Source organism: Azolla caroliniana, unplaced genomic scaffold (assembly GCF_043228905.1).
Source record: "Azolla caroliniana isolate FFs.n. ecotype wild unplaced genomic scaffold, voAzoCaro1.0.p SCAF_6, whole genome shotgun sequence".
Taxonomy (NCBI): domain Eukaryota; kingdom Viridiplantae; phylum Streptophyta; class Polypodiopsida; order Salviniales; family Salviniaceae; genus Azolla; species Azolla caroliniana.
In genome coordinates, this window is record NW_028230441.1 from 2776488 (window position 1) to 2787324 (window position 10837).

The 10837-nt window shown below is 35.3% G+C and overlaps 1 protein-coding gene across 2 annotated transcripts; it reads right to left on the reverse strand.

Annotated features, from left to right (window-relative positions):
- Positions 1 to 1698: 1698 nt before the first annotated feature.
- LOC147862582 (DNA photolyase) lies at positions 1699 to 9897 on the reverse strand. 2 transcript variants are annotated; one of them, XM_087321282.1, is made up of 14 exons: positions 9462 to 9897; positions 6642 to 6775; positions 6295 to 6435; positions 6100 to 6208; positions 5651 to 6023; positions 5333 to 5552; positions 5071 to 5166; positions 4545 to 4797; positions 3078 to 3190; positions 2678 to 2776; positions 2495 to 2542; positions 2272 to 2382; positions 2096 to 2186; positions 1699 to 1968 (listed from the first exon to the last, which is right to left on the reverse strand). In XM_087321282.1, the coding sequence occupies exons 1-14, from the start codon at positions 9880 to 9882 to the stop codon at positions 1838 to 1840; spliced, it is 2340 nt and encodes a 779-aa protein (XP_087177408.1). In that variant the 5' UTR covers positions 9883 to 9897; the 3' UTR covers positions 1699 to 1837. The 2 variants fall into 2 exon arrangements, with proteins under 2 accessions (XP_087177408.1, XP_087177409.1); XM_087321283.1 differs by having other exon boundaries at positions 6642 to 6789; positions 9462 to 9598.
- Positions 9898 to 10837: the final 940 nt, after the last annotated feature.

Sequence of the window (10837 nt, forward strand, 5' to 3'; positions counted from 1 at the left end):
AGCAACAATGCCCACCCTTTCCCACACTTTTTATCTATGCATTGATAAACTAGAACAAATAGTGAACAAGGCTACAATAGAAGAAGGATTGGATGGCCCAAAACTCATGCATGAGCTTATTTTTATACTCCTATATGTTGATGATGTTTTATTCTTATAATTTGGAGGATATGCAACATTTGATCTATTGGACAGATTCTGTTAAATCAGCAAGATAACTATTAACATGGCAAAAACAAAAATGATGACAATAAAGACAATAAAAACAATAAAGACAATACAACCAAGACACTACCCCACCATTACATACAAGGGAGAATCAATACAACTAGTGCAAAGCTTCAAATATCTTGGCATTAATGCCCCATCAACAAATGCCATGAGTCTACACTTCAAGCGGATTGGAATAGTTATTATATGTTCTAGAATCAATGCAACCATAGTGAATACTCAAGGATGGGACGCGAGATTGATGTTATTTAATGCTATGGTGCTCAAGTGTTGTTTTATGGAGTGGAAGTGTGGGGGTGGCACTATCTCACGTAGAGCAGGAAATGATATACATAGAATCCAAAAAATGTTTGTACGTAGACAATTAGGGGTAAAATCTTCAACATCCTATCATGCCATGCTATTAGAAACAACTGATCGGCCCATTGACGTACTAGTCATGCAAAGACTATACAAGTATGTCACAAAAGTCAATAATATGCATGATCATAGACAACCCAAAACAAGCTTGGAAAATAGAATGCAAGGTACAAAAAACTAATATTAGTAAAATCCTCTCATGTGGCTAGGTGATAGACATTATAAAATGGTTTAAGAGACGATGAGTAAAAGATCTATTGTAGCTCTCAGGTGATGCTATGAAGTATGTGAGATCATTGAGGATAGATTACTAGAGACACTAAGAATGAAGTGTCAAGATGCTAAAATGTAAAATTTGGAATATTAAACCCCAATACAAGAAAAAAAATGTCATAACATATCTGATCACATCTCGCTACCCCCATGAGCCTTGGATCTTGGATAGCCTTAAACACTTCTTCGAACTCACTCTCTCGGTATTTGGAAAAGCCACATTCATTCCCTTTTAATAAGGCATGTTCATAATAGGCATATATTTATTTCAAAGCTACAAAGCCACTCAGTGGTTGCCATGCTACATATATGATGCCCCTTTCAAACAACACGTTCATGATAGGAATAAAACTATATGATTTATTAATAGGTGGAATTAGAGTTATGTTATTGTATTTGGCTTCCATTCAGGAAGTATATTGCTTCTTCAAGCATCTAGAACCATTTCCAGCAAACAAATTGTATATGATTTTTAATCATCTTTATACGGTCAATTATGATCAGGTTAGGTTATTTTAGACAATTTACATGCCAAATTCAAATTATTTCTTTCAGCAAGGGAAGATTTCTCTAGATTATTAAACTGGCTTAAATGAACTTGTCACTACCATGCGTCTCTCATTTTAGGTCTCAATTGTACCAGCCCATATATCATTTTTTGTGGGTTTTCTTATGAATGATTAGATTAAATAATAAATAAATATAATTAATAAAAAAAAGTTATATAATCCAAACTTCTTATAATGTTACACTTGGGATGAAACTAAATATATATATATAATGATTAGATTAAATAAATAAATAATATAATTTAATCTAATAGTGATATCATGATTAGATTAAACAATTAATTAATATAATTAATAAAAAAGTTATATAATCCAAACTTCTTATAATGTTACACGGGATGAAATTTAAAAAAATTGAGCACATCAGAACAAAATCTCTTTGTTCCCTTTTGCAGATGTCTTTATCACGACTTCATATTCTGTACAGCAGTTTTTAGGAGTGACAACTGAGCATCTTGTGAAAGTTGAGGTTGCTTCAGCCACACTGTGATCAATTTATTAATCTCTTCTGGTATTTCATCATGTGGACAATGACCTGACAAGAAAAAAATATTGAGATAATACTATGCAACATGAATGAGTGACATTCTTGCCTTCTCATGAAAAACTTTCTACATAAATTCTTAATACCAATTATGAGGAGCCCCAATGAATATATGTACCTGCATTTACCAATTCAATAATCATGTTGTGACAATAAGCCTTAAAGAGCTTTACTTTCTCAGTGTTATTACTCAATGGGTCTTTCATCCCCTGTGGTAAACAATAACGAATTTTAGTATGGCATCCCAAATCAGTTGGGAATGGAATAATCTGTTAAGGTGAAAGACCACTTTACTTGAATGACATAAATCTTGGCTTTGTAACGATCAGTAAACCAATTGATAGGAAACGGGTTACTTATACAAAATACACCCTCTATTACAATTGCTGCACCTGGATCATATGACTTGTAGGAAGTTGAGGATGACAATAAAATCCAATTGAAGAATAAGAGAAATATGTTTCTTTCTAGGAAAGAGGAGCTCAAGTATGTGTCAAAGAAACACTTCCAAGGATACTGCTCGTATAATCTCACCAGTAAGGTAATCATCAACTCTTGATGGATTCTGAGAAATAAAATTGATCTCAGGCACCACATGACAACCAGATATATACACATGTATGCTGCATATATATAGCATATACATGCACATGTACATACATTTATATTAGATTACTGCCCCATAAATCAGAATACCTACCACTGGGTAATAATTTTTCAAAAGTTTGGAAGTAATGCTTCTCAAATAAATAAGAGAGAGCTGAGATGCTGCCCGCGTAATTCCGTTTCTCTTTTTTGGCTTCTCGTGCACAACCATGAATCAGTTAACTTAGTCAAAAAAGTATATATTGTTTTTACCTTATTGTTTCAAACCCTACTGTTCTACTGCATCTTGTGGACAAAGAAAGCATAAATTCCCCTTTAGCAAAATGCAAGCCACAGCTTATCAATGAAACTTAGAGAATAACAAAATCTTTTCTTCATTGAAGGAGAATTATTCTATGATGCCCTGCAACTCTTTTTAAATTTTCCTCAGTTTTCAGGTTCTTGATGCCTGAAATCCATGCATTATCAATGCCTAACGAAATAAATGATCATACCTCCACGTAACTAGATGAAGAGTAATTAGGGACAATCACACCAGCTGTATTTAACAGGATCAAACTCTTAACTATCTGAGGCCAGATACCCGAGACCATACTGACCATATAACCTACATTTAGCATTGTCTTTATTAAAATTTGCTGCATATAATGTAAAAACAATCCAAATACAAGTCAAACAAACCCAAAAACCTTAAAAGAAATATAAAATGCTTCTAGATTTAGGGTAATCAAAGCACAGTGCTTATCTTAGACATTGTTATCAATTAGAATGTCTTTATTCAAATTTGCTGCATATAATGTAAAACCAATCCAAATACAAGTCAAGCAACCCAAAAGCCTTAAAACAAATATTATGTAACGCTTCTGGATTTAGGGTAATCAAACCACAGTGCTTATATCTTAGACAACATTATCAATTAGAATGTTTGCACTCAAGCAGTTCTCTCTCAGCTCAATTGCAGAAGAGGCCAGATAAGTTGTAAGAAGCTAATCAATTGAATCAAATTTATGATGGTTGATTCGTTATCACTCCATCCTTCCTTTAATAATTCTCTACAACAAATTTTATTTCCATGTTTCTGATTTTTCTTCCCCCTCTATGATCCTATCCTCTTTATTCTCTATAACAGTTTTATGTTACTATTTCTGAGGTTTGGTTATATAGACAATCTTATGCTTTCTCAAAACCGTTTTCATCATCTAAAACAAGCTATCTTTCATTTTTACTGAAATTTTGTTTCCACTTCAATTTCAACAAGTTTACAATTCCTCATCCATCTAATCATTAGTTACCTAGCAGGAGCACCTAATCTGCTTTCATAAGCTTCTTCATGGTTCTGCTTTATACACTGTCTATGTCCATTCTATCTCCCTATCTCAATTGGTGTACTTCAGTTTCTTACACTCATTGTCCATTCTACTGTGCACTTGTATGTACATGAAAGTGTTTAAATCTTGACTGTATTCTGATACTCTGAATCCAGAGGCCAAAAAATCGAACATTGATATGTCATTACTCATGCCTTGCCATAGTCTATAATTCTTTCTAAATCAATCTGTCTATTCTCCAGAACCTCCTTTGAAAACTCCATAGCCTTCTAAAGTAAGCAATCTTCTATTTTGCCAACTAGGTCTCAATCTTTCTTTTTTGCTTTCTCTTTGAATGAATTGGCATTATCTCTGGTGCATTTCTATTTCTTTCCACTCACTTCTATAGATAAATATAGTTGAATTCCTGTCAAACTTATGGCTATTTTAGGAGGTTGAGTTTATAATTCCACAGGTTGAGTTAGAACTTTACAAACTGTTATTGACTTTTCAAAACATCATATTGAACGAATCATGCTGTCTGCCCATTTTCTCATTTATCAATAAGAAGACTAATAAAAGATCCAAAAGCAACCTCTAGAAGTATTTCTTTCAAGAAAGTAAAATATCAAGGAAGCTATAAGCAAAAAGTACCTCCAATTGAATTGCCGACAAGCACAACTGGCTCGCCAATAACCTCAACAATGAAGTCTCTGATTAGTTCAGCCCACAAGTCCTGTGTATAGACAACATCAGGTTTCTCTGATCTTCCAAAACCCAATAGTGATAGAGCCCAAACTCTGTTTCCCTCTGCAAGACTCTTGATGTTGTCACGATAATGCTCCCAAGAAGCCCCAAACCCATGCACAAAAAGTACAGGTAAGCCTTGTTCTCCCATTCTACTGTACTGCCGGATTTACAGGTAGTTGATAGAGATTTAGAATAAATAGAATTCCATATTTTTACATGCACAGGCATTTATGTCACTGCAAAACACTATATAAAAAACTTACTGTGCTTATCCCTTTCTTTTCAGTTTAGCTCTAGTATATAACTATACATTTTAGAGAAATTGCTTAATAATACATCTTTATTTATTTAATTATTTATTTACTTATTTATTTATCTTTCTTTATAAATAAAATAGAATTTATTTTTCTCATAAGGTTCAAAGTTATACCTGAATCAAAAACCCTCTCCAAGACCAAATTCGAATATCCCAACCTTTGCTCCCATCCCTATGCCGCTTAGTAGCTGTTGCCAGCATTCGATACCACTGTTAACTTTACAAGGTAAACTTACTTAGAAATAATTAAACTAGAGCAAAGGCCATCGATAAACGATGAAAAGCTTGCAACTTCAGATAGAAAATGCATTAAGACTTAAAAAATATTATTCAGTAACACAGTTCATTTCTACTCCTCTGTAATTCTTATACATACTTCAGCTGACTTCACTTCCTGGACAGCAGCTGTAGCTGTGAATGTTGAAAACCCAAAAGGAGAAGACAAGCCTCCATTGCGAATCTTCTCATATTCAAAGGCTTCATGATACACTCTGCGCCGCGAAATGGTACCTAGCATGAGGGAATATCCAAAAAGCGATCTAAAGGAGGATCCTCTTGGTCCTTTGCTCTCTGCATCCATCACTGTTTCATGCACTCTGATACAAGAAGATGAAAGAAAGAACTGTCATTTTCTTGTATATACATGGTTCAAGTAGTATAGAATACACAGAGAAAAAGAGCTTCACAAACTCACTTTTTCCAGTCATTTCTCCAAGTGGGTTCTAAGAACCTCAAATATGCCTCTAGGTTGGCCATGGAAGTTATTGTCCCAGCACCACTGTTCTTAATATCATCTTTGTCTTTGGAATCCATTGCAAGCTCCTCTCTCCTTTTTTCTAGTGCCTCATAAGGGCTTGCTAAAATATATCTCTTCCTCCAAGAATTGAACCCTTTGAGGATGCCACCTCCTGATTCTGTACCTTTCGGTAGCAATGCATCCTGTTTTAACTCTTTTTCGCTTTTCAGCATACTCTCAATATTCTGACTCTGAATGTCTTTAAGCCAAATGTTGGTCTCAAGGGAGAACCTGATGTTATCTGTTATTTCAGAAATGGATGGAATACATCCTACATAACGAAGCACACTTTAGCTGCATAACATACACAATGCCCATGAGACTTTCCCGTGTCGATCATTACAAACCTTTATCTAGGACATTGGGTAACTTGGGCAAAAATTTAGGGGCTTCCAATGGCTTTTCTGGTGGGCACCGCATACTTCGAAATTCTTTATAACAAGAAGGAATCTCCCTCTAAATGAATGACGTTTACAAAACCATTGCAAGTAAGTTTCAAACTTGAGATATTTATGTAAATCTTCTCCATTTGCTATGATTACCTCAACCTGGTACAAAGGTGCTCTCCATCTCTTTAATTCGCAATGTAGATCAGATTCAGAGCCATCTTCCTCTAAAAAGCTCATTGCCTTCATCCATTCATGTTCAACTTCCTCTTCCGCAATTATAACGCTTGAATGTACCTAAGAGCAAAAGTTAATTTTCCCAATTAATACCTACATGATTAGGGGTTTCATTGGTCTGCTACCTCTGCCATGACCTTCTGATCACACAAAAAGTTTGTTTGTATGAATAATGCGCTAGTCTATAAAGATTCTAGTATAAAATAAATTCCACAGACATTAGAATTATGAGAAATTTGGTACATCATGTGGAAAGTTTAACATACCTCTTTTGCTAATGTACTTAGTTCATGTTTTATATTCCCACTCCTTATTATCAGATCTGATCCCAACCCCTGTAATGTAAACTTTAGGTCTGTCACAGCTTCAATTAATGCTTCCAGCAAGCTAGCATCCCATCCTGTCATTAAGGGACTGTGAGGATCCAAATACGAGAAAAACAAGTTACAAAAATTTCTAGCATTGATATAAAATATTTGTTACAAAAATTAATAGATCTACGTAAAACCAAAATCCAATGGGTTCAGTCCATTAAGAAAGAGACATAAAATTGTCCCTGGTTTTTGAAAAAAAAAAAGTCCCTGAGGATCCACATATGAGAAAATCAGATTATACGAATTTCTAGCATTGATACAAAATATTTGTTACAAAAATTGATAGATATACGAAAAAACAAATTCCAATGGATTCAGTCTGTTAAGAAAGTGACATAAAAGTGTTCCTCACTATTATAGTAAAAATAATTGTTATAGAAAACCATTTATAATATACTGTAAAACTGAACCTAACAAAGAAGATCATTGGCAGAATATGTGATAACTTCTAATTGGCTTTCGTTCAAAGAGTTGAACTGAAATTGAAATCCATGTCTCAAAGCTATGAAGGCAGCCAAAAGGAAGGCCAAAAAGGTACAGATAAAGTGGAACGAAAATAGAAGTGTGATGAAACCCTGCCACAATATTCTCCATGTGTCGGACTATGCAAACAAACCTAAACAGAGGTCAAACAAAAAATATACTTGACAATAATAGGAATGTAGAAAAGGAAATGTAAACATGGATTGAGACGGTCAAAGTTGCAAAAACATAAGAAGAGAATGCTCAAAAAAATCAAGAAAAAATGAACCTTGGATAGAAGTGATCAAAAATCATAAAGCAATGCCAATGAAATTGTAAATAATGTTGAAGTAACAAAAGCAGAGCCAAGAGGAAAGTTTGGGCACCACAAGTGAGTGGACAGATGAGTGAAAAGGGAAATTGAAACTATTGATGTATCAAAGATGCTCATTTCCACTGCCTCTATGGAAAGTGAGGAAAGAGAAGTCAAGAGAAAATGCCTTAATCATCTGCTTCAAGAAAATATAGAAAACGAGATTCTTCATCTCCAAGAGATGACGCTGATCATGTTCAAACCATCATCTTCAAGAGCAATCACCCATGGGAGAGAAGGTATATTTAGATGGATTGCACATCAACAGCCCAGTAGGAGCTCACATGGGGAAACACAGGATTTTTTTAAAGTTTGTTTTCTCATAGATTTTCCAGCTTCTACTCCCTCACGCTTGCCTCCTTCTCCTAGCAAGTTTCCTTTCCCTGGTTTTTTTTAATCATTTTTGTTGGCAGTTTCATGGTGCTCATTCTTCCCTCCATCCTACATACTGCAGCCTTCTTCTTCTTCACTCATACTTCTCATTTTTCTCACAATATTTAGAATTTGGCCTGGCTTTTGTGACTTGATTACCCAATTTCTAAATTTTCTTTTCTTTCATTCCACCCTGCCTGCTTATTTGTAGTAAACAATTCTATGCTTGAATATGTGTGTTTTGGATTTGTCCCATAATAACATATCTTTACATTTTGAGCATTGTGTAGAGTGCTATTACATGTGCTCAGAATCAATTCATTTAAGAGACCACACTGCAAAACTTTCAATAACAAACCTATGCTCTCGTATGATTTTTACAAGTTGATACTTGACCTTTTCCATAGAGGTGTTTGCAAACTGATCACTAAATGTCAATTGATAGGAAAAGAAATGCCACAGATCATACAAACCAATGATGGAAAGCACAGACATAGATGAACATATTCAGTTAAAGAGTCAAAGAATGAGTGGTAGTATATAAATAGTATCATAAATATAACCTTTTCCCGTAGATTAAATAGAAATTTACCTATGGTGGTATATATAACTATGTAGATATCAATTAGACGAATCTAACACAACAATATTCCTACAATATGTTTAATTTATCTATAAAGAGAGTATTAGTTCCCATCTGTTTTATTATACTACCTGCATTGGTAGATAAAGTTTACCACCAATTCATTTTTAACCCTCGTGGTAAACAATATCCAAACATATTTTAGCAAAAATAGTATTTGCTACCATTTCATTAATTGCATTACCTAGTATTGGTAGAACAAAGTGTACCAACTATTCATGGTTTTACCCTGATGTCATACAATAACCAGCAATATTTTCGTTTTTCTCCAAAATTGCACTAGTTCACGCTTTGTTTAATGCATGTAAATTGGTGAAGGTAAGGATAAAAAAATAGGACAGAGGAAGGCTATCAAAACTAAATGATGAAATGCAGAGGCCATGAATATTGTCAAAGTAAAACCCATTGTTCCGGAACTACACCCGCAACCTACACATTCCAAAGCATGACCCTTACCACTACATCATCTTACGTATACATTTGAATTTTAGACTTTTGATAAGATAACCTCAGGAATCTATAAGAAATCATTTGTTGGGGACATCTGAAGTGTCTGATATTATACGATGTACGAAAGAAATACTTCAAGTGGTGCTTTAGCGCATGGCATCTTGTTCCTTTGTCAACAATTTTAGAATTTGATCCAAGTAGGGGACCACATTGTATAGATGAACAAAATATTTGGGTAATGGCAAACATGTTACAAAATAAATCAATGGCAAAGACTACAAAATTTTACTTTTTCTCATGACCATTATAGGGCAAACATATTTGAGAGTTGTGACAAAGATGAAGTAAATAATAGCGATGATTACAAAATTTTAGTTAGAAAAAGAAAGTCGATATATCTAATAGTACTAACCACGTAGAATGTAAGGATCGAAAATGTAGACTGGAAGAACACTTTGAAAATTAGCCGAAGCAGACCGAAGTCCAGGATGATCATCTACACGGAGATCCTTCTTGAACCACAATATAGCAGAAGAAGTTTCATGTTTCCGTGAGCTTGAATCATCAACGAGAGAAGCTGTAGCTGAAAAATATCGATTTCTTCTCCGAGCTTCATGATGGGGATAGAGATGGAGATCAATCCTATGACATTGATCTTCGTGGATATGTGATAAGTGAGGAGAGGCTCTCGGGTTGTGTAAGGGGAAGATTGGTCCAGCGAGTTTCCATGGAAAGCTTGGACTGCATGCTGATCGGTTGCAGACGATCAACATGGCATACATACATATATGTACATAAACAATGACGATAAGGTTATATCGATTGTCTGCCATCTCGAGCGAGGAGAGACAGACAGGCCTATGTTTATAATTTCCCCAATCTTTGGCTCTGAGTAAGTTTTCCTTATTTCCAAGGAGATGTCCCTAGGTTTCTCGTTATTTTCCCAGGTGCCCCTGGCGCACACACATACACACTTTCTCTCTCACCACATTCTCATGTGTTGCTGTCCCCAGCAAATTTATACAGCCCCGTTCACCTCATTCGTTGTCAAGGCCATGTGTTTGTTGCTCAATGAGAGAAGACACTTATCGGACACGATAACTCCCTTCTAACCTATCATATGTATTAGGTTTTCCAGCCCATCTCCATATCATGTCATGGGATTCACATACCAACCCCATTTGTTTTTTCAGAGTCTTCCAGGAGGGCTGACCCTAACCAAACAAGCCTTTGGGGTATATAAAATGAACGGGCATTATGAGGAAATAAAGAAAACCCCAGGTGGGGGGTGTTTTGGAGTTTTTACCCCTTTTCCCCTCTCTCTTTTTGAGTGTTTCAAGAGAGCTAACCAAAGGCCTTTCTTTGGGGCATGTAATACGGGGGGATTTGTGAATAAAGAAAAACCCATAGTGGATTTATTCCTTCTCTTTGCCTTTTTATTGTAACTAGCTTACTTTAGTGGTTAGGAATCATCAACAATTCGGTTTTGGCTTAACCAGTTTGGAAGTTTTCAAACTCTAACCAGACTGATTCCTAAACTAGTTAAGGATAAACCGGTTTGGCCCAGATTCTCGCCAAACCGAGCTCAAACCTTAACCGAACCGAACCGTTTATAAACTATTTGATAGCTCGATTTAGGCTTGAACGAAGCCGTTGTTGATCCCTAATAGTGGTGAGTTACACTACTAGCACTTTGACTTGGGTTCGAAACCTAACCCATGACTTTTTGGTCTCCGTTGGGCAACCTTAGCAAGTGAGTTACATCCATCTATCTCTCTTAAAGGTTCC

Coding starts and splice junctions, on each gene's coding strand:
- LOC147862582 (XM_087321282.1), bottom strand. CDS start 9,882: ATGGCAGACAATCGATATAACCTTATCGTCATTGTTTATGTACATATA. Junction 5,167..5,332: donor AGGAAGTGAAGTCAGCTGAA/GTATGTATAAGA, acceptor TAAAGTTAACAG/TGGTATCGAATGCTGGCAAC. Junction 4,798..5,070: donor GGAGAGGGTTTTTGATTCAG/GTATAACTTTGA, acceptor TAAATCCGGCAG/TACAGTAGAATGGGAGAACA.